We start from the raw sequence: 23,168 nt of genomic DNA, 5'->3' as shown, positions 1-23,168 counted from the left end.
TATTGAGCAGCCGGTCAAGAACAATATATCTATTTATTAATAATATTTTCAATCCTACTCCATATAATAATAAAAATAAAAATAAAAATAAAATGCATAATGTGATCACTATCTTCTGAGTTGTGAGTGAGACAGAAAGGAGAAAACAGCTGACTGGAGAACAGAGTGGTGTTCAGCTTCGTCTCCACGATCATTTCTCTCATCCTTCTTCTAATCCCAATTCCCAACACACGCTTCTCTGTAATCGGGTAAAGTTAACACCTTTTCCGTTTTTTCTCACTGCCCTTTTTAATATTTGATCACGCTGTTTGCGAATTTTGATCGGGTTTGTTCTTTGTTGCTGCTCTTTTCTGTTGTATCTGCTGAATTCTTCTTCTTTAATGCTGTGAGGTAATTTAACTGCTGATTTTTTGGTGACATAAAAAGGTGTTTGGAATTTCGCAGAGGCTTATATGATGATGGCAAATAACTTTGCGGGCCGGTTGGTAGGCTCAGAGATTCATGGATTCCACACATTGCAAGGTACCCTTTTTTTTTATGTATACCCTTTTCCCCTCTCTTCTTATTTTATTTTATGAATCTTGAATTATGCAGTATGCTTTGTTAGTTTGTTTAGCTAAGATATGTTGTTTCAGTATAGTTCTGAAAGTTACCATCATGTTCTCTGGATGGTTAAACAAAGTTTTAACTTTCAATGTTTGTTTTCTGATCACATGTATGAGCAGTTCTTGTTTTGTTTTTTACCTGGTACAAATGCATCCATGCAAGTTTGTCACTTTCAAATTTCAGTATAGCCTTGGAATGAAAAAGACAGTTAATTGTGTCTTCAGTTCCACCGTGATTATGTTTCTAATAGTGTTTGGTGTTGGGGTTGTTGTGACAACAATCCTATTTGTTTCTCGTGGTAAGATATAGTGTATTATTACCTGTTAGTACAGAGTTTATTAATTTGGTGAGTTGAGTCAGATGTTAAAATCTTTGTCTTAATATGGAGGGCTACAGAGAACATTATCTTGATCCCAAGATGCAACAAAACATGTGTGAACTGTGAAGTCTTCTACCCTAGAAATATTAGGTTTTGATAGGCCTCCTCATTAGAAGGAACTAATAGATGAATCTAAAATCGTGGATACGGAAAGTGGCTTTAAATTTTTGTTAAGTATGATTTTTTGGCATAGAAACCACCATTTTTTCAAGATTTGGATAAAAGAAAACTAACAATTTATATTTACGCCATTCACTTCTCTCTTGTTTGCTTCCCATAGCAAATCTTATATGGAATACCAATTGTTTGGCTACTGATATATTAATCGTCTCTTTTTTTTTTTTGTCATTGTGAAATACATAGACTTGGATTTGGGAAACATAATGGAGGAAGCAAGAACCAGATGGCTTCGTCCCAATGAGATTCACGCCATACTTTGCAATTCCAAGTACTTCACAATCAATGTCAAGCCAGTGAATTTGCCCACATGTAGTTATCTTTGCCTGTCGCAGTGACCTGATATTTCTGAGATGGATATGCATAGTTTTCATAAATACTTACGGCTGATAGAAATCTTTCCATGTTAATCTGCATAGTTTCTAAAGATTTGTAGTCTTCGTAGTAAATTTTGTGAAATTCTAGATGCTCTGATTCTTGTTGGAGTCTCACTGTGAATAGTTTTCGTTGCATGTATGATGTATCTACTAATAAATTTCATGAGTTATTTTGCATTTAAGAGAAATCTCAAGTAGTAATGTTATATTATTATTGGAACTACTACTTTTGTGCAAACAGGTGGTACTATTGTATTATTTGACCGCAAGATGCTTAGGAACTTTCGGAAAGATGGGCACAACTGGAAAAAGAAAAAGGATGGTAAAACTGTTAAAGAAGCTCATGAGCACTTAAAGGTAAGTAATTTCATTTTCTGATTGTTTAAAATGGTGTTAACTTGAATTTTGTGCGGGCAATTTGTACAAAATATTTTTGGATGAGAAAATTTGACATTTTTTTGGTTCGCATGGAATGTGAAGGCAATACATGAGCATCAAGTATTTTGGTTAGGTTAAATCTTGAATTAAACAAGGCTTTCAGGATCTCAGTTTCTACTATACCTGTTCTCTTGTAACTGTGTTCAATTTTCTCCAAAAGTGCTAATATTTATTATGCATTTGATAGACCTAGATAGCATACATAGAGGTACTGAAGTAACTAATTCAGTCTTAATTGATAGATAAATTTGTCTCTGCTTTGTATGTTGTGCAGTTTTGGACTTCATACATAATTATTTTCATTCAAATTTTTATCATTATTTCGGGTTAATATTTTAGTAATTAGTACTGAACTATTATTTCGGATTATTTTCTTATTGTGATTGTAATAAATTGAGTCATTAATGTCTTATCTGATATCTGACAAGCTTTATGGTCATTATTTTCTTTTCCCCATGAACCAGGTTGGTAACGAAGAAAGGATCCATGTCTATTATGCACATGGACAAGATAACCCAGGCTTTGTTCGTAGATGTTATTGGTTACTTGACAAGTATGTATATTAATAGCTAAGCTAACTCCTTAGTCCCCAATTCAACATGTTATGCATGTCCATATTTCTGAACTATGATTTAGTAATGGTCCTTCTTTAGTTATTGTAAATATTGGTTAGAGCAAAGACTTATAGTAACTTCGCAAAAATTAATAAGACTTACATCTGTTATTATTTTCCTTTCAGGAGTTTGGAACACATAGTCCTTGTTCATTATCGTGAAACACAGGAGGTATCATTTGCTTTGTTATTTTTCCTTTATGATGTTTTACACGTCACAGACCATGGTTAAAAAAAAGACCATGTAAATATATCATCATTCACTTTTCTGATCCCGAGCCATTAACCTGGTTTTACTTAATTTGAACATGAGCGGATTCTCCACACAATTTGTCTATAAGAAATTTGTTATGGCAACAATGTGAAAAAATACACTCAACTAATATTCCATCAATTAGTTTCAGTTTGTGGATGATTCTTAATCTAAATACATCTTTGTAATCAGTGATAGACTAATGTTTAAGGTATCATTTATACCTTGCCATTTGATCATGACAAGGAATATAACCTGGATTTGCACTTGTTTTTGCATTGTGGTGTGGTTTATGATACAGTTGCAAGCTTCTCCTGCCGCACCCATAAATTCGCACTCTAGTTCTGGCTCTGACCCAAATGCCCCATGGATTTTATCCGAAGAAATAGATTCCGGGATCAAAACTACAAATGCTGGTGGTGAGAATTTACTTTTTTGTGATTGTGGTCTTATCTTCTTAAAACATATATTGATAGTAGATATTAGTACGAAAGACATATCCCATTAGTGTTTTATTTGAAACAATTATCTCTTAACTTTGAAGATTTTAAGGGATGGTTTGGAAACAATAAGTAGCAGAGTTATTAATTCAAAGGAAAGAATATGTGCCACGTCCATTACTCTACATGCTGCACATTTTTCTTCATTTTTATTTATTTCATGATCCTTTCTGCATGTTGTCCATTTTGTACCCATTCGATCTTTTATGATTTTTTTTTCCTTTCAAAAAATTGTTGATGTCTAGTTTTATAGAAGTTTTTTGATAAAATGAATACATTAGTTGTCTTTACTTGACAAGGTAATATCCTAATCCCGATTGGTGATTAGCAGAGATTAATAACAATATAACCGTCAAGAATCACGAGCAAAGGCTTCATGAGATTAATACACTTGAATGGGATGACCTAGTGGTTGCAAATGATCCTAACACGTCGACTATTAATGGAGGTAACTGATTGTCCTTTAGCACATTGAAACCTTGTCTAGAAAGCATCGTAATATTTTTTAACTTTCACTTCCTTTTTTAGGAGGCAAAGTTCCACATTTTGATCAACAGAATCAAAGTAATCTCAGCAATGTAAGTTGATATCATCTTCATTGTTCTATTGTTTTGAATAGCTCTGTATTTTTTTTCACAGTTTGTTTCTTTTGGTTAACTCATGGCTGGGACAATTGCTCCCCAACCCCTCCCCACTTCCTTTCTTTCCTTTTTGCGGCGATTCTTGCTTTGTATTATCTGCTTAGCCTGCATAGTTGTTTTATCAGCAGGTAGCCAACAATCTTTCTGCAGAAATCCCTTCTTTTGATAATCTAACGCAACCAATTGCTGGGAGTCACACTTTTCCGGAGAATCTTAATCTTCAGACAGACAATCAAATGAATCCAAATGAGCAGATAAATCATAATGTCTTAGTTAATGGTGTTTCCTTGGACACTTTGGGCAATGGTGGATTGCAAAGTCAGGATAGCTTTGGAATGTGGGTGAACCATATGTTGTCGGATTCGCCATGTTCAGTAGATGAGTCAGCTGTTGAATCATCAGTGTCATCCATTCACGAATCATATTCATCTCTAGTAGGGGATGATAAGCAAACTTCTTTGCCAGAACAAGTATTTAATCTCACTGATGTGTCACCTGCATGGGTGCCTTCTACTGAGAAATCAAAGGTTTGCTTTGCTATTCTCATCTACCTACTTTACTAGCCATCGCTTTCTGGTAAAATGTATTTTTCGTTTAACACTAATTTATTATCTGCTTTCCTACTTTATACATCATTCTTCTTCCATTTTGTGCAATCAATCTTAAATTCTTATAGAATTTATTATCTGCTTTCCTACTTTATACATCATTCTTCTTCCATTTTGTGCAATCAATCTTAAATTCTTATAGAACTCCCAAGCTATAAAGCAAGGGTTAATTGTCGGGTGATCGATCAATGTGTTTACCGCCCTCTATTTTGCAAATTGTTTGACTTTCTCTAAGTTTGTTTACTTGTTGCAGATCCTCGTGACTGGATTCTTTCATAAGGATGCTGACCTTTCAAAGTCCAATCTATTGTGTGTCTGTGGTGATGTAAGTGTTCCTGTAGAATGTGTTCAGGTTGGGGTCTACCGATGTTGGGTACCTCCACATTCTCCTGGATTTGTGAATCTCTACTTGAGCTTTGATGGCCATAAACCTATCAGCCAAGTTGTTAATTTTGAGTATCGTACTCCTATTCTGCATGATCCTGTGGCTTTTATGGAAAACAATGACAACTGGGACAAGTTCCAATTCGAGATGAGGCTTTCTTATCTACTTTTTACCAAAAAGAATAGTCTTGATGTTTTCTCGTGTACAGTATCACCTAAGAGACTAAAGGAGGCGAGAAACTTTGCCATCAGAACGTCGTTTATTTCCAATAGTTGGCAATACTTGATGAAGTCAACTCAATACAACAGAATTCCGTATTCACAAGCAAAAGAAGACCTATTTGGAATTTCTTTAAGAAGCAGACTAAAGGAATGGATTTTGGAAAGAATTATTTTAGGCTGTAAGACTACTGAATATGATGCACAAGGCCAAAGTGTAATCCATTTGTGCGCGATTCTGGATTATACTTGGGCTGTTTCCCTATTTTCATGGTCAGGCTTGTCACTGGATTTCCGTGACAAGCTTGGGTGGACAGCTCTTCATTGGGCAGCATATTATGGAAGGTAAAATGGTTAAACGACCCAATTCTTTAAACCCCTGTCCATGCTTCAACTACGTTGATCTCCACATTTTTTACATGTTTATAACCAACTAAGTACTTTTGTTTCTTTCCACCCTACACAACCAGATATTAACATTATTTGAATTCAGCATGACTTTTGGTAAATTTAATGAAAACTTTGTTGTTTATTTGATTTGAAATTTGTGTTCGTTGGTAGGGAGAAAATGGTTGCAACTCTTTTGTCGGCTGGGGCAAAGCCAAATTTGGTTACAGATCCAACTCCACAAAATCCTGGTGGACAAACTGCTGCTGATCTCGCATATATGAACGGTTATGATGGCTTAGCAGCATATCTTTCAGAAAAGGCTCTGGTGAGGCAGTTCAATGACATGAGCTTAGCTGGAAATATCAGTGGCCAGCTAGAAACCAACACAACTGACCCAGAAGATCCTGAGAACCTTTCAGAGGACCAGCTGTACCTGAAGGATACATTGGCAGCTTACCGAACAGCTGCTCAGGCAGCAGCACGCATACAAGCTGCATTTAGGGAGCATTCCCTAAAACTGCAAACTGAAACCATTGAGCTTTTGACACCAGAGGCTGAAGCACGCAAAATAGTTGCAGCAATGAAGATTCAGCACGCCTTTAGGAACTTCGAGTCAAGGAAAATGATGAAAGCTGCTGCTCGCATTCAGTACACATACCGCACATGGAAGATTCGCAGAGAATTCCTCAACATGCGTCATCAGGCAATTAAAATTCAAGTAAATTGCTGCTCTTCCTGCTCCATTTATTTCATGTTTTTGCAATTTACTTGCAAGAGAATGACCATATATATACAATACAGGCTGCTTTCCGGTGCTTTCAATTGAGGAAGCATTATCGTAAAATTTTGTGGTCTGTCGGGGTGGTCGAGAAAGCACTATTGCGTTGGCGTTTAAAGAGAAAAGGTTTGCGTGGGCTGCATGTTAACAATGCCGATCAGAAGGAGGAAGGTGATGGAGAGGAGGAATTCTTTCGAATTGGTAGGAAGCAAGCTGAAGAGCGTGTTGAGAGATCTGTAGTGCGTGTGCAGGCCATGTTCCGTTCAAAGAAGGCACAACAAGATTATAGGAGGATGAAGCTGGCCCTTAATCAAGCAAATGTAAGTGACTAATGTATGCAAAGATTATTGGTGATAGGTTATGTTTTACATGTGTATTGACGTGTATATTTCGTTTGTGCAGCTGGATCGGGAATATGAAGAATTCCTTGGTACGGAAGATAACATGGAAATTTAAGACATAGGTTCTAGTAATGTGTAAGGGGAGGTTTGTGCTGTTTTTGTATATTGTATAGTTTCTAGATTACCTAGGGTAGATATAAACCCTTTGACCCTTTGAACAAGATATATACTCAAGACTCAAACAACGTGCCTTCCCAAATTTGAATGGAAGGAATAGTAATCTAATCTATCATTCTATCTTTCATACTGATTCATGTGGTCCTTGTTTGCTGCATTAGTAAAAAAGACCTGTGTTTGCGCTTTGCAGCGAACATAGCTATCATGATTTTTAACCCCCAAAGGGTAAATGACATGGCATTTGTGCAGATGATCCAAAAGTGAAAAAGGCAATGGTTAAGGGTGCATTATTATGACTGAGAAAACGTGTTTATTTCTCTTTCTACATGTCCTTTGAAAATGTAACAAAATTTCCCAGTTTAGCAAGGGTATTCTCCTTCCTATTAGGGGAAAAAAAATAATTCCTAGTTTAGCATAGTAAGACTAAGTTTTCAAATAATGTTTTCCCTGAGAATGGAACCAAATTCTTTCTGAAATCATAAAACTCCTCTATCACTATCAGCATGTCTCTTATCATACTGGAACCATGCAGTTAATTACTCTCCGAATGAATTGATCTCTGAAGCTCTGCCATTTCACATTCTCATTCTACTCAAAGCATATATATAGATGGAGCCATTTCACACATTCAAAACACACTATTAGATAGGCAATTTTAGTAACCAATATAGACAGAAACACAAGCTTCTCAACCCCTACCAAAAATAGAAACAAGCGAGTCTCATAACTAAGTACAAATAAAAATAGAAAACATTATAGTATATCCAATTTACATGAGACGTCTAAAACGTACAACTGCTAATGTTGAGATTGCATCAGCACCATGAGAAGTTGAGAACCAAACCAGGAGCACACTGCACACTTGTGGTCTATTTGTCTTCCCTCTACTTAATGTACTGAGAGAGCCACTTGAAGCCTTCACCATACCCCATCTTGCGGACGATACTGCACATGAACACCTCAAGAGGTCTGACTCCAGTGTCTGCCAGATTCACATTGCCCTTGCCAGTAGTGAAGTTACTCAGTCCCATATTATATCGCAATTCTTCCTCCGATGCTGCATAAGGTATGTCAATCTTGTTTCCCAAGATAAGAAAAGGTACATTTGCTAGTGACTCATCAGAAAGAAGGGCATCCAGCTCCCTCTTTGATTCTGCAAACCTCTCCTTGTCATATGCATCTACCAGGTAGACTACAGCATCCACCTACATGGCATCAACTTCAGAGTTAACAGGTAAATTCACACGAATTAGGAAACTACAAATGTTATTGCTTGGGAATGGGAACAAATACTGAATTGACACTACACAATAAACATTAACGACTCTTGCAATGCACCATGAAGACCATAAACAATCTAACAATCCTACCAAAATTCAATGCCATGGGGTTCATGTATACTAAATTGGACGTTCTAAATGCATGTTTTGAATCATATAATGAATGATCTTGCACTTAACCCTACCATGTCTCTCTACTAAGGCAGTAAAAACCTGTGTCTCGCATTCACAGACATAAAAATAACAGAAGAAAATTTTATTTCTAATAAAAGTTAACAAACCTTAGCATAATAATCCTTCCAGACCCTGCGAGCAATTTGATGGCCACCCAAATCAAAGGCCTTGAATTTTATCTTCCCAATACTCAACTCTTCAGAAGTTGGATATTGAGTAGGCTGATGCTGAACTAATCTCTGCAAAACTCAGGTTTTCTTAATCACTACAAGAAGGTATTCATCACACCAAAAACATAAACAAATAAAACGAAGATAATCAAATAAATTTGATATTTTTCGATCGCAGAGAAAACAATAAAACTAGATGCAGGATAAGATCGAAAAAGGAGAAAAGGGACGAAATAATAATAATGATAATAATAATAATAACCTCGTCTTTGAGCATGTGAAGCAAGGTGGTCTTCCCAGCATTATCTAACCCAAGGAATAAAATCTTTGCCTCTTTTTGCCACAGACCCAGCGATGCAAGAACTCCATAGAACCAATCGACAAGAAACATTTTTTTTTCCTATAAAAGATTAATAATTCGGTGGAAAAATAAACAGCGATAAAAATCCGCCGCCGACGAGTTCGTCGGAAACTCCAACCGGCGTAGCCAACAGAGTAAGCTAGACGATGATATTAACTGAGAGCGATAAGATGAATCAACAAAGAGAGAACAAGAAAACGCAACAGAAGAAAACGAAATCAGTGATTTTTTCTTCTTCCTAGGTTACTTATTTTCGCTGATTTTTTTGTGGAGTTTATTTATTTATTTATTTTTCACTCAATTTATAATACTGAATACCGGCGTAGCCAGTGAAGTAGGCGGGAAGCTTTCGTGCGGGCAGGTTGTGGAAACCGGAGTAGCCAGTCATTGGGTGGATATTCCAGTTGTGGGTATTTGATTGGTTAGTACGCGTCATTTTGATTTGTTATTTGAAACATCCGTATGAATGTAGAACCAACCGCTGGGTTTCTGAGTCTATTGGCTTCGCTATAGAAAAAAAAGCTAAGGAAAATAAATAAATAGAATTTCTAGATAAAATTTACAAAAATGTTATTTGTACACTAAAATTAGTCTTTAAAATCAGCCACTAATATATATAAATATATGTGTGGTTTAATTTATTTTCAATATGTATTTATATTTCAACATATATTTTATACTGATGATTGACTTTAGTAACTAATTTTGGTGTATATATAGCATTACTCAAAAATTTATTATCTAAAAAAAATCTAAACAAAATAACCGTGTAAAATTTTTTAGAATATATATATCAAAATTAAAAGTTAAATAAAAATGTAAAAAATTAATTTTTTAAGATAATTATTTATATAAAATATTTTTATATAAAAATAATAATTAATAATTATTAAATAATTTAATATATTTAAAATTAATTTGGGTTGATAAATTGAGTAATTAGTTCATTTTTTTTGTTTAAACAAGTGTTTAAAAGTTTAAATTTTATCTTTTATATATGACAACTCTTTAAATAAAATTTATATTGATGACCGATTAATTATTGACATATCGACCAAAGTACATAACTGTCTTAATCTTAACTATTATGTTCACATTTCATGTGGATAGCACCATTCACAGGCATGGCAATAAGTCAAAAGTCAAAACTTAATAAGACATCAACAAAGAATGGTGGATGACAATTAAACTTGATGAAAAACCGAAAATGGAAAAGGGTAAGACAACAAAGTTAGACGTATGTGAAAATTACTTGTATGTGAATGAAAAGTACTTGTGGAATCCCGGCAAGATGAATCACTTGTACGAAAAGCACTTCTATATATTCTTTCCAACGGGTAAATGAAGTATGTACAGTTGCAGCCTGATTGTGTTCCAGCCTCGGAGGAATTAATTGAATTGATTCTACAAGCTATGTTTTTGCATGTGACCTGTTTGCATGTAATTTTGATGAGGCACTATTAAATAAAGTAATTTAAATAAAGTAATTATTGTGTTTTGGTTTTGCTATGATCATTGTCTCCATGAATATGATGCACAACCAATAATACTTCAATACATTACAACAAAAGGCGATTAGTTATTCTATTTGGCATTTTTGTGTGTTTTACTGTTTTAGTCATCAACTCAATTTCAGAACATGCTAACATGCGAAACGATGTTGATATATTAGATTTCTCTCTATTTCAAAATCAACAACACAGAGTGGAATATAATTTTTTTTTTCTTTCTAAATTTATTGGTGACTTCTCTGTTTCTCCTCGGTCATACCACCTTACAACAGAATCCAATGTTTCAAAGGAGAATGAATATGCCCCAGCCCACAAAAGAATCCCTAAGGATACAAATTGTAATCCATAATAGTACTGCAGTTGTATCAAATAATCCAATTAAATCCAAATCACCAAAACCAAACAAAGATAAAGCCTCTTCTGATGTAACTGCAGACAGTGAGTGCTTGTTTGTTAACCTGGGAAAGGGGAAGAAAAATGATGCACAGGCTCTACTTTATATATTGAGAGACCCATTTGAAACCATCGCCGTACCCCATCTTGCGGACAATGCTGCACATGAACACTTCAAGAGGCCGAACATTGGACTCTGTAAGATTGACCTTTCCCTTCCCCGTGGTGAAATTGGTCAGGCCTAGATGATATCGTAGCTCTTCTTCCGAAGCAGCATATGGAATGTCAATCTTGTTGCCTAGCACAAGAAATGGAACATTTGCTAAGGCTTCATCTGAAAGCAATGCATCCAGTTCCTTCTTTGATTCAGCAAACCTCTCCTTGTCATAGGCATCAACTAGGTAAACTACAGCATCAACCTGTAAAGACAACATACATGTGATGTCACAAGCAATAATAATGAAAAAGAAAAAGAATTATTATTATGCAGCATTGCAGTCATCGCAGATAAGGCATGGCACACATGTTTCCGTATAGTGAATACATCTATCCAAGAGCGCTTGTTCTTTGTTGATAAAGAGATCACCAACCTCAAGAGGTCAGATTATAGCACATTTGACATGCAAGTAATGCCAGACGAGGCAAGGAAAGATGACTGAATCACAACCTGTCGATGAACATGGTGTGCTGACAGCTGATTTATCTAAACGCTATTAGTCCCTTAAATTATTTTCTACAAATAGTTTAATCCTAAATTTTAAATCGTAGTACACTACTCTCTGAATGTATAAACTCATATCAAGTAAGTCCCTTTTAGGGACAAAAAATAATATGAAAAGGACATTTGATGATGTGTTTTATAATTCATATGCAAACTCACTAAATTTCAGAGAGTAAACCGCAAGGGCAGAATGTCGGGGAGTTGGATCATGTTAATAACCTAAAATATTAAAATAACTGCTTCTTGGAATACTTCAGTAGGTTATATCAATTTATTAGAAAATCTAACAACTAGATGGTTATAGTTCCATGCATCTCATTTATTCCTCCTACTCTTCTGTGTGCTCTTCTATATCCAACTGATCTGGAAGAACTTGGACATATTAGGAAAGCCTAGTAAAATACATTCTGCAAGTTTAAAAGAGTGTTAACAAGTTCAATTTCCACTGTCAGTATTTGCCTCCCATGAATCAGAAAAAACACAAAAGGTTCCACCTGGGATTATGAAGGCATAACTGGCTGAATCAGGAAAAACATATGAATATCAAGCAAGTTGTAAGTTGGTTACAATATATATTAAAGGTGAGTTTGGTTTAGGGTATCAAAATAGTGAATTTATAAATTGGATTTTCATATATATGAAAATACGGTAAACAGAGAATATTTTAGAAGCTAAGCTAACTTTTCAACTTATAAGAAGAGCTGAACATTTTTTTTTGTGTTGGGGGGATGTGAGTTCATAAGATAAAACAAACTAATAAACAGAGTCCAACAAGTGAAAATTAAAGCAGAAAATATTGCAAAGAGCCATAACCTTAGAAAATCAACCAGTTATTTTCCGTTAGAATAGATGAGCATTATGTCTTGTTGTAAAGCATGTCTACATGGATCAATCTACATCATTGTGTCCTATCAATAGATAAATAGGCTAAAAAATTTCAAATGTCCCAAGAAAGTGAGGGCAGCCAGAAAAAGAATTCAAGAAAAGCTGGTCTATGAATCTATGATGAGGAAACCAACCAGAGTTAGAAGTTAAAAGAAAGGCATTAGCCAATCATATCAAAAGCAATTGGTATCCAGGCTGAAGATTAGCACGTCTCAGGCTTCAATTGAAAATCAATCTAAGAAGCACAATTGCTACATCACATCCAACTGAAAAGGAAATTCCACTACGGCTCTAACCAAAACACTTGTAAACCATGCACTCTCTGGAAACAACATAATGCGGATAAAATTTAAGCTTAGTATGTTTCTCATCGAAGATTTGACAGGAATCTCTACACAAATAACAATAAAAAACAACAAATCTGCACATAAAAAGCAGGATATGCATGCATCATATAGACATCTATATTAAATGACAACCAAGTACACATTAATCCCTATTATAAATACCCTCCCGCAAGCCACATAAAGATATCCCATTTTCAAAAACTAAAAGCATTTTAAAGCTGCATTATCTTAAAATTTTTTATTTGAGAGAGGAAAAAAGTCAAAAATTGATAAACACAAAGGATTGATTAATGACCTTGGCGTAATAATCTTTCCAGACTCTGCGGGCAACTTGGTGACCGCCCAAATCGAAAGCTTTGAACTTGATCTTCCCAATGCTCAATTCCTCCGAAGTGGGGTGTTGGGTTGGTTGATGTTGAACTAATCTCTGCAATGACATGGAAAGAAAAATTAAATTTCATTTTTAAACCATTCAGAATCACACACAAAAAAAATTAGGAGAGAGGGAAATTGTTTGATGTTGTTACCTCATCTTTGAGCATGTGAAGGAGGGTGGTTTTTCCGGCATTATCGAGACCGAGGAAAAGAATCTTAGCTTCTTTCTGCCAAAGACCGAGGGAAGCTAGAATGCCGTAGAACCAGTCAAAGAGAAACATGGTTTTGCTTTCAGCGTTGAGATCCAAAGGGAAAGTGGGAAATTGAGAGAAAGTTGTGTATGAATCTGGGGAGAAGAGAGTGTCACAGATCGCTGCTTAGTTCACGAAATTATGTGAATGACAAAAACGAAAGGAAGCCACGCGATCGATGAGATCCCACACCACCATAAGTCCTTAATTGTCTTTTCACATCTTACATTTGCATTTGCTACCCCCATTAGCCAATTACCAATTTGCCACCAATACAAATCATCCGCATGTCCTGCTCTGCAAATTTACAATGCGTATTTTTTTTTATGGTATTTGTTTAAAGCTATAGTAAGGGTGTATCAGTGTATGACGATGGTATTTTAACTTTTAAGTTCTACATTCTAATTAATAAAAAACAAAAATAGGCTTCTTACTATTAGTTTTTCAATTTATGGATTTTAATTTCAATAAATCTATTATATATTACTAATTTTACAATAAAAATATGTCATATATTACTTCTTTTATTATAATTAAACTTAAATTTTTTTTCCAATTAAAATTAAATATGTCATACATTAATCCCAAATGGGCTATATTCTCATAATATTGTTATGGACAAAAATCTAGTAATGTATGAAAATTTGTTGGGCTTGGATTAATGGATGAATTAAGTGCATACTACAAACATATTAAAAAATAAGTTTTTTACAAAGCTCTTTTTTTTAAATATGATTTTTAGGCGTCTTCATATTTTTATTTGACATAAATTGGGCCTAACTATCTGTCTCCGGCCCGGAAGGGCATTATTGTAATTAAGAAGATAAAATGTCCTAGGGTTTTCGCTCACGTATATAAACATCCCATTTGCTTCGTTCCTAATTTCCTGTTCCGCAGAAAACCCTAGAGCTCAGCACTCCCTCTGTTTTTTCACGGTTCGTTTTTTCTTCTTCTTCTTCAATTTCTCTGCCGTAATTTCTCACCCATTTTCTTCTCCTTATTTCTAATTTGTTCTGTTTTGTGGATTCAGAGATGGCAAAGTCGAAGAACCACACAGCTCACAACCAGTCCTACAAGGCCCACAAGAATGGCATCAAGAAGCCAAAGAAGCACCGCCACACTTCCACCAAAGGGGTACTGTTCTTTCCTCACCCTTTCTTATTTCAAATTTCCCTTTAAACATTCTCAGTTAATCTGTTTCCATTCATTTTTGTTCTAATAATATTGTGTTGTCGGCAATTACTGTAGATGGATCCAAAGTTTTTGAGGAACCAGAGGTATGCAAGGAAGCATAACAAGAAGAGCGACGAGGGATCCGCTGAGGAAGAGTAAACTGCTACTATCGAATGGAGCTATTAGGGTTTTTCATTTAGATTCCTTATTCAAGCTCTATATATGTTTTGGTGTTAACATTTTGTTTTAATCTAAATTCAGTAGTATAGTTCAATTTTATGGATACTTATGGGTTTTAATTAATCCAGAGATAATGATGTGCTTTGTTGGTGATTTCTGTTAAAGACCATTTAAAGTTTTTCAGTGAAATATTTAGTTCCATGTGTTTTTCTCCTGTTTGATTGTTTCACTGCCGTAGAAATGCGGATATCAGAAGCCATAAGCAAAAGTAGTGGGTTTCTAGGGAAATGTATTTAGGCATAATTTAGCTTTCATCGAATCTAAATTAACAAGCTATGAATAATCCTTTGTTATAATTTTCAGAGTCTTGTGATATCTCCTCCTACTCTTATAATATTATGAAGAATAAATTACCAACAAATGCCGATAAATATTTCCATATAAGAATAAAAAGATCCACGGAAGAGAGCTGTGCGCCAAGAATACATTAACGCACTAATTGTGTAACCAATGTCTGGGCTCCGTGGTTATAGTTATTTTATTCGTACATTTATTAGCATCTGAATCTTTTATGGGCACAAATAGTAATTTATTGATATTATGGAATGATCGTAGAATGGGTAGCGTGGCAAGCATGTCATAGGTTTACTCTGCAAATCTAATCTGGCATGTCTTTATCGGCTTCCCACTTTTTCTGTTACGTTTTATCATAAAAGTTTATTCGCGTTAATATCGACTACAGAATGATTATCAAAAAAAAGTTCCCGACTACAGAATATTTGTATCCGGTATTCCGATGTCTACCTGTACTAAGGGCCATTTTTCATTTGGAAATTTAATCTTTTTTTCTCATGTTGATCATCATTAGCGATCTTGTTTAACTTTCGAAAAAATATTCATTACGGATTTTTTGACGACTTGACATAGCTAGATCGAGAAGAGTTATTCAAAATTAGAGGGTTTGTTAGCATTTAATTTTAATGTAAATGAAAGGAAGGATGGAATAGCAAGATAATAAAAGAATGATGAAATGGTCTAAAATAATACTACTCAGTACATGGTAACATTTTTCGGTAGTTCAAAAGCGTTTTGTAAACTTCAGCGTTTACAAGAAGAAAAAGTAGCCAAATAAAAAATTAAAGGGTTCAACACAAACCACTTCAGCGAAACTTAAACGTGCTTTTTACCTTTGAAACGCAAAAACAAAAACACAATCTAAACGTTAGTTGTTTGTCAGGTTAAACAGAAATAAACTTTTCTTATTACTTTTTAAGGTTGAATTCTGACAAGGCTATGATTTCGGGGCTATCATTGATCATTTTGGAACGGGAGCAAACTTCATTCTCTTCCCAAGCCAATTAATAATCGATAGTAGATTTGGCAAATCTATTCGAGCCCACGAAAACCTAGAATGGAACACGTTGGGAGCTAATTAGTTTGACGAAGATGTCGATCGGGATTAATTTTATCAACTAGTTTGGCCAAGTACTTATGAGGAAAAAATGGGTACATTATTTTTGGGTGCAAAAACCAAGAGCTTTGTAAAGTATACCACTCTAAAGAAGACTATAATTATGAGAAGCAAATCAGTTTGAGAAATGCAACATTGAAGCTAAGCATCTCTGGAATGCACTAAAAAAACTAAGAAAAAGTGATAATACTACATCTAATACTCCGCGGCTATTCATTCCATGGCTGTCCGTGGTCTCCTTCCAGCGGTTCCCTACTACAGGCTTCTGAATGTGCCCAAGTCTTCCGCTTGAAGATGAGTATTCCGGAGGTTCCTAGTACAAGCAAATTTCTTCAAAATTTATACTTTTGGGGAAGATTACACTGCAACTGGTTCACTTACTGGGATGGAAGCATGTGCTTTAACCTGCCTCAGTAATTGAAGATGGCGTGTATCAATTTACAAGATACAATAAACTAGCTGTGCATTAATAGAATTTAACCTTAAATTCACCACTTTCAGAAAGAAGTTTAGATTGAAAACCATGAACAACTTGATGCCTATCTTCACATTTTCACCATTATAAATTAGGTATGCTGGAATGGTCATATGCTTAATATGATGTTTTAAGTAAAGGATAGCTCACCTTTGCTGACTTGAACAGCTCATCAAGAACCTCTGACAAAGTTGGATGAGCATGAACTGCAAGTTTTATGTCCTGCATTGTGGCGAAATATGATGAAATATCAAATAAACAGTACGACAGCAAAACACATGGTGGCCAATAACACGAACATTAATAGACTAAAAACTTTATTGATAACAAAATGTGGTGGGGGAAAAAAGAAAAACTCTAAACTAAAAAGTCAATCTGAACAAATTTTACCTGAATACGTGTTCCTAATGCTATTGCATTTGATGCTTCGTGGATGAGATCTGCTGCATGCAGACCAAAAATATGAACACCTAGTATCTCTCCATTGTCAGGTCTATATATCAACTGCATTAAAGCATAAATGACAGTTAGCAATGTGTAGCAAGTCTCACACAGAGACAACAAACTTGTTCAGCACCGCAAGTTATAACTTAGAAAAGATGTAAAACTTATCTATCATTTCGTACGCAAATAGCATCAAAGAGAAATACAGAAGTAGAACCTTGGCAAGTCCCTCTCCTTCATTTTCTGCTAGTGCCTTTGTGTTAGCTTTAAAACTTGTTTTGGCAACACTTACTTCAAAACCCTCTTTTTCACCTTTCTCCCTTGCTTGAGGCTGCAGATTTTATGTTGGTCACAAAATATAAGATCTTGATCTTCCAAATTCAAGACAAAAAGCAGAAATATTATAGTATAATATTGGGGGGAAAAGGGTGTTAGACCAGAAAACTGGAAGGAAAGTTAAGTACATATATGAAAGAGAAGATTCAGAAGAAGTCCATTACTGTAACATTACTGCAGAGAATGACACATAAAATAAAAAGAAAATTCTGATATACCTCTGTTAGTCCAACCATGCTGATTTCAGGATGAGTGAAACAAGCAGCCGGAACACTTAAATGATTGAGTATGTGATCTCTTCCAGTAACTTGTTCAACAACTGTCAAAAAAAGAAATTATCGAGTGAAACGAAGCAAAATACTAATACAACAACAACAACAACAACAAAGCCTTGTCCCACTAAGTGGGGTCGGCTGAAGCAAAATACTAATAATTTCTAGAAAATTACATCAGTTGCCAGTTACCTGAAATTCCTTGAGCACTGGCAGCATGAGCAAGCATCATTTTGCCATTTGCATCACCAATGCAATATAAATGCGGTACCTAACATTCCAAATCCTATATCAGTAGCCATAGATCAGATAAAGATAATTGCTTGATTAGCACCTGAGAAACTTAGACAAACCAGCTTTCCATTTGAATCAATTACTCGCATGCGCTCATCCACAGGAACGAAACCTCTCTGTGTTACCACATCAATCTGTAGGAACAACATGCCAAATTTTATAATCATTTCTTTAAGGGAAAACATTCTGTCCTAAAAACATTTCTGTTAGAAATGCATACATTCTCCAACCCAAGACCTTGTGTGAATGGAGCCCTGCCAGTTGCTATTAGTGCAGCATCCACCTATACCAAAGCAGATAAGAACTTGTCAGGTTGTGATGAATCCATATGAACCGGTATGAAACAAATAAAGAGATCATTTAACTTTGAGATTTCCAGATAGTTCAAGGATTCCACAAAACCTAGCACTACAATTAGTTAAGGATTTCAGCTCATAACCTCACAGTGCTAAGTTCAAGGGGACTGCTATCTCTAAAGCTAAGCATAGACAAGAAAGAAAAGTAATTTGGTTATCAATCATCATAGACTTGAATTGCCTGCCTCAGTGCAGCTTCATGCACTTATTTTGTTGATTTTATGCAAAATTGATGTGCAGTGCATCAACCACTTCTGGCTTTTGAATATGTGATTCAAGTTAAGTGGCAAGTCCTCTTGTCATGAGTGTGTTGGTGCCTTACAAAGTACATGATCAGACACAGTTACTACTAATGAAACTAATAGTTAAATATGAGTACATTCTTGTCCATGTTTACTCCATCTCAAATTCCAATTTTGCAATTAATAACCTTCTCTCTCCTTCCCATGGGATGATGGGAGAAATATTTACATCAAGGAGATAAAATTTTCGGGTAAATTACCTCCAAAGTGTCCTTTGGTTCCTTGGTCTTTGCATCAATGAGTTCAATCCTGACAGGTTTTCCATCCCTTGCCGGCGTGATCTATGGAAAACATCAGGACTGTGATTCATGAAAGTAGCCAACCAACAAAAATCTAAATCAATAAATTACAAGATGTAATTACCTTGCTTGCAAAAACTCCCGTTTGATAATCAATATTCCGGGGGTTAATAAGAACCCTCTGAGCCAATTTTCCAATTTCTGGATCAAATCCAGGCATAAGCTGATCTAAAGCTTCAACAAAAGTAACCTGCAGAATATCATTACAACTAAATTACTAGCCTTAATAAATTAAATATTTGTATAAATTTTGTATATCGAGGGATGTGGTTGTACGACACTCAATTATTTGTAATACTTCTCAGAATAAAAAGTATCGAGAAAGAAAAAAGCATGCCAAATATCTAGTATCTCTCTTTCAAGATCTGTACAAGGTTGAACAACAGTCAACTATTTGTAATATTTCTCAAGTATAAAAGATAATGAAAAATGTATGCCAAAGATGTACTACCTCACTTCCAAGTGCAGTATATACATCACTGAATTCAAGGCCAATGTAACCACTTCCAACAATTGCTATCCAATCAGGAACAAACTCCAGTTTGAGTGCATGGTCACTGGTAATCACAGTCTTCCCTGAAGGTGATTAATTGGCAAATTTTCATTAGGAAAAAATAAGTAATTATACCGAATGTCTGAATATATCTTATAAGAAATCAGGAGATGACAAACAAGGACAATACAAGGTTGAATTTATGGACAAAAGCTAATTATAAACTGAAAAGAGAACAAATTAGGATATATGGCATTTCTGAGTTTTTCAATTTCGAAGAGATACGACTGTTTCAGTCCACTTGATGAACTCAAGTGTCAGGAGCGTTAACCATTAAATAGAACACAGCCCTATCCCCTCTTCTAAAGATTGAATACAGACAGTGAGTCTACATGAATCATCAAACTGACATGTTGAGAGATTAGAAAGCTATGTTTTATTGATAAATGTTTTGTTTGTTTTGCATTTGTATAGGGAAACCGTAATCCCCAATTTTTATTATCCTCCTCCTCATCTTAATAAAATCCTCTTTTTTTCTAAAATATGAATCATTTTGACATTTGAGATCATAAATAGAATGTACTATTGTAATATACTGACCGACAATCTCATCATATAAATTCTAATGGAGACGAATAAGTTAAATACTAGTAATCAATAAAAATATCTCCAATCCAAATACTAGTGTTGTGAAGTAATTGATACATACCATCAATTTCAATTCCCTTGGGAACAAAAGGAACAGATCCAGTTGCAATAATGATATCTTTTGCAGTTACTATTTTGTCTGAGGAGCCAATTTGCACTTTTTGAGGACCCTAAACAAATCCATAAAGCAAATGAATGTCAAGAACTCGGAATCTTTTGAAGTTTAAGGATAGCCTTGCTTAATAAACAAATGGTTCATTTTTCCCAAGCAATTAGGCATGACAAAAATATGGATCCACAGCCCAAAATATTAACTATAGATTCATGACATACCAAAATTTTTCCAAAACCAGTAAGTATATCTACTCCAAGTGCTTTCATTGAGTTGGTTAAGTTATTGCGGATTTTTGACGCAAGATTTATAGCATGGTCAGCAACTCCTTGTCTGTCATACCCAGCAGCAGAAACCTAGATCAAGCAAAACAAAGGAAACCAATTTACTCGTGTATCTGATCGGCCCACTGCTCTACCATGGGGCAAATACCAGTATTCCATTGCCATCACAGCAATTGACAGCACCACAGATTCAAATTTCGAAACCAAATTAACTAAGATATTATATAGCATTTTTACCTGCAAGCCCAAGGACTTCAAATGGTGATCATTCTGCAGTTCTCGCATACGACCAGCCACAGCCAAAAGAGCCTTTGAAGGAACACAGCCTCTGTTCACACACGTCCCTCCCACCACGTCTCCCTCCACAATTGCCGTTTTCAAACCCTGTAATGTACATGTGATCCTTAAGATAGTTATACACTTATACATAACAAGTAATTTACAGTACGGTACAGTGCACCACTATTGAACCTTATCAATCTAATTATATTAAACAATTATTAGTCCCAGGTGAACCCTGTCCTGCTAAGCTTACTTTTGTAAGATACTATTAAACATTAAATAATTGAGATCAAGTTTGGGAGATCGGACCTTCTCTACAGCGTGAAGCGCAGCGCCGTGGCCGCCGACGCCAGCGCCAATAATCAACAAATCATAGTCGAAGAATTTGGGAGGGCTGCCATTGGCGGAGAGCGCAGCTGAGATGGCTTGAGAGCGGGGACGGGACGGGAGCTTAGAGGAACGATGGTTGCCGGAAGCATTGAAAGCTAATGCCTGAGGCCTGAGGCCGCAGAAGCGGAGATTGAGGGGCGTGGAAGTGTTTAGTGAGAATCTGGTGGTGTGTGATCTGGAAACTGCTGCGGCGGAGGAAGAAGGAGAGAAGGAGAGTGAGAGAGTCGACTGCATTTTGGAGAGAGAGAGAGAGAGAGAGAGAGAGAACGGAGAATGGGAATGGCGAAAATGGAAATAAAAGGGAGAAGGGAGATCTGAGAAGATATAAGACAGAAAGAAAAGGTGTCTCTCGATGAATCCGTTGGGAGTTAGGAGGAGCAAGTGAGAGAGGCGGAGAAACCAAAGAGTGGCGGATTAACCACTTTTCTTTGCTTTGTCATTACCCTGCCTTAACTTCGCCACTAGAGTGGGACTAGTCATTAGTGGTCGGAAATGAATCATCTCAATTTTCTTTTTTTAATTATTTAATAAAATATAATTTTTTATTTTTTTATTTTATAAATGACTAAAAATATATATATAAAAATCAAATAATTAAAACTACATTTTATAAAATAATTATTAATTAAGAGAAAATTTTGAGAAAATTCACTCCCACACCTATAAAAGTGTTTAAGAAAATTAAAATATCCGGACAAAAATGTATTTATTATAATTTGATGCTTAAATTGATATTCGTTCTGCATTCTTTTTAGTGAGTCCAAGTGTCCAACTAATATGGAATAGTAGCCAGCTATCAACAAGTATCCTACTGGGCGAATGTGTTTAACTGTTTATGGTAAGGTCTAGTCATGTATTGCTGTTTAGATATACATTTTTGTGGCACCTAACATTACTTGAAGATGTACTAGCTATTTTGTACGGTGAAAACTCAAGTACAGTCGATTTCACGTGAAGTTGATATTTGAAAGCTGTTAAATGATTTGATTGATTTGATTAAATTTTTATTTAACAACTCTGAGGTATCAACTTCACGTGAAATCATCTCCTGAGTTTTCATAATTTTGTATTTATTGTTTTGTATTGAAAGTTGAAACAGGCCAGAATCCATTTTTGATGTACTTTTAATTTATATTTTTGGATTGGACTTTTATTTAAGTTTTATTCTTTGGTTATGTGGACTTTTTTATTTAGTTTATAAAAATGGTATCATCCAAAATATTGGCTCAATGGGCCACCTCAAACCCAAGAATTTTAGTCAAAAGTAGAAAGTCTTACCTCAAATTTGTTCAATATCCTAGCAGAAAACAATTGGTACAATATTTTCTTATTTGATGGCATAAGCCCAAGATCACATATACAGATCAGAAATCATTCGTGGTGCAATTTAGGTTTTAGCTCAAATGATAAGTCATGTATCTCTTAAAAGATTATATTCGGATTTGAATATTGACAAATATCAAGTTGTGAATAAAAATCCTCAAGTATTGTGTAAACGAGTGTATAATGTGTTTGAATTGCAATGATGTAATGCTTAATATTAAAAATGTCCAATCCATATAAATAAAAAAAAATTATTAGGATAAAAGAATTCTTCTTACATTATCATTGATAAGCAGCTTATGTTTAGATAGTGAAATATCTAAAAATTATTCAATATAATGTAATGCAATGTAACGAAACGAATGAAATTTAAAATGAAAATAGCTGATTTGAAGTAAATATATTATATAATAGCTTCAAAGGCCCAAAAAACGAAGAAGAAGTAGTACATTAAATTTGATAAAAAATAGTAATATTGTCAGGTGAAGAAAATAATAATATCATTCTTTATTTTTTATAAATTTAATTATTTTATTGATCCTTATATTTTATTAAATTTTTAATTAAATTTTTATATTTTTTAATTGAATTTTTAAATTATTTTAATTTTGTAATTATATTATTTTTATGCTAAAAATGTTAAAATCAAGAAAAAAATATTTTTTCAAAAAATATCTAATTATAA

General features: G+C 34.8%; 5 protein-coding genes and 1 non-coding gene across 14 annotated transcripts; 2 read left to right on the top strand and 4 right to left on the bottom strand.

Annotated features, from left to right (window-relative positions):
• Positions 1–95: 95 nt before the first annotated feature.
• On the top strand, positions 96–6,832 carry LOC107462991 (calmodulin-binding transcription activator 5). Of its 9 annotated transcripts, none has more exons than XM_052253850.1 (14): positions 96–248; positions 445–522; positions 1,349–1,433; positions 1,781–1,896; positions 2,442–2,530; positions 2,717–2,762; positions 3,145–3,262; positions 3,675–3,791; positions 3,872–3,921; positions 4,110–4,511; positions 4,846–5,540; positions 5,757–6,303; positions 6,387–6,683; positions 6,766–6,832. In XM_052253850.1, the coding sequence occupies exons 3-14, from the start codon at positions 1,403–1,405 to the stop codon at positions 6,817–6,819; spliced, it is 2,562 nt and encodes an 853-aa protein (XP_052109810.1). In that variant the 5' UTR covers positions 96–248; positions 445–522; positions 1,349–1,402; the 3' UTR covers positions 6,820–6,832. The 9 variants fall into 9 exon arrangements, with proteins under 9 accessions (XP_052109810.1, XP_015937192.1, XP_052109800.1 ...); XM_016081706.3 differs by having other exon boundaries at positions 1,349–1,474; XM_052253840.1 differs by having other exon boundaries at positions 427–522; positions 1,349–1,474.
• Positions 6,833–7,499: 667 nt separating this feature from the next.
• Positions 7,500–9,127, bottom strand: LOC107463030 (GTP-binding protein SAR1A). The gene is made up of 3 exons (XM_016081738.3): positions 8,768–9,127; positions 8,443–8,574; positions 7,500–8,086 (listed from the first exon to the last, which is right to left on the bottom strand). Exons 1-3 carry the CDS (start codon positions 8,894–8,896, stop codon positions 7,766–7,768), a joined length of 582 nt encoding a protein of 193 aa, XP_015937224.1. The 5' UTR covers positions 8,897–9,127; the 3' UTR covers positions 7,500–7,765.
• Positions 9,128–10,571: 1,444 nt separating this feature from the next.
• LOC107463039 (GTP-binding protein SAR1A) lies at positions 10,572–13,538 on the bottom strand. The gene is made up of 3 exons (XM_016081750.3): positions 13,251–13,538; positions 13,019–13,150; positions 10,572–11,189 (listed from the first exon to the last, which is right to left on the bottom strand). Exons 1-3 carry the CDS (start codon positions 13,377–13,379, stop codon positions 10,869–10,871), a joined length of 582 nt encoding a protein of 193 aa, XP_015937236.1. The 5' UTR covers positions 13,380–13,538; the 3' UTR covers positions 10,572–10,868.
• On the bottom strand, positions 11,869–11,992 carry LOC127742568 (small nucleolar RNA snoR83). Its single transcript, XR_008003911.1, has one exon. It is a non-coding gene; the product is annotated as a small nucleolar RNA snoR83 (small nucleolar RNA).
• Positions 13,539–14,138: 600 nt separating the features above from the next.
• On the top strand, positions 14,139–14,903 carry LOC107463047 (60S ribosomal protein L29-1). Its single transcript, XM_016081762.3, has 3 exons — positions 14,139–14,284; positions 14,380–14,483; positions 14,598–14,903. The coding sequence occupies exons 2-3, from the start codon at positions 14,382–14,384 to the stop codon at positions 14,679–14,681; spliced, it is 186 nt and encodes a 61-aa protein (XP_015937248.1). The 5' UTR covers positions 14,139–14,284; positions 14,380–14,381; the 3' UTR covers positions 14,682–14,903.
• A 1,255-nt stretch (positions 14,904–16,158) lies between these two features.
• On the bottom strand, positions 16,159–21,620 carry LOC107463020 (dihydrolipoyl dehydrogenase 2, chloroplastic). Its single transcript, XM_016081726.3, has 15 exons — positions 21,080–21,620; positions 20,726–20,872; positions 20,426–20,560; positions 20,154–20,262; positions 19,403–19,527; positions 19,016–19,141; positions 18,853–18,933; positions 18,215–18,277; positions 18,054–18,128; positions 17,893–17,971; positions 17,647–17,747; positions 17,310–17,423; positions 17,039–17,152; positions 16,799–16,870; positions 16,159–16,578 (listed from the first exon to the last, which is right to left on the bottom strand). The coding sequence occupies exons 1-15, from the start codon at positions 21,392–21,394 to the stop codon at positions 16,531–16,533; spliced, it is 1,704 nt and encodes a 567-aa protein (XP_015937212.1). The 5' UTR covers positions 21,395–21,620; the 3' UTR covers positions 16,159–16,530.
• Positions 21,621–23,168: the final 1,548 nt, after the last annotated feature.

This window comes from Arachis duranensis, chromosome 1, assembly GCF_000817695.3.
Source record: "Arachis duranensis cultivar V14167 chromosome 1, aradu.V14167.gnm2.J7QH, whole genome shotgun sequence".
Taxonomy (NCBI): domain Eukaryota; kingdom Viridiplantae; phylum Streptophyta; class Magnoliopsida; order Fabales; family Fabaceae; genus Arachis; species Arachis duranensis.
This window is presented reverse-complemented; position numbering and strand designations above follow the sequence as displayed.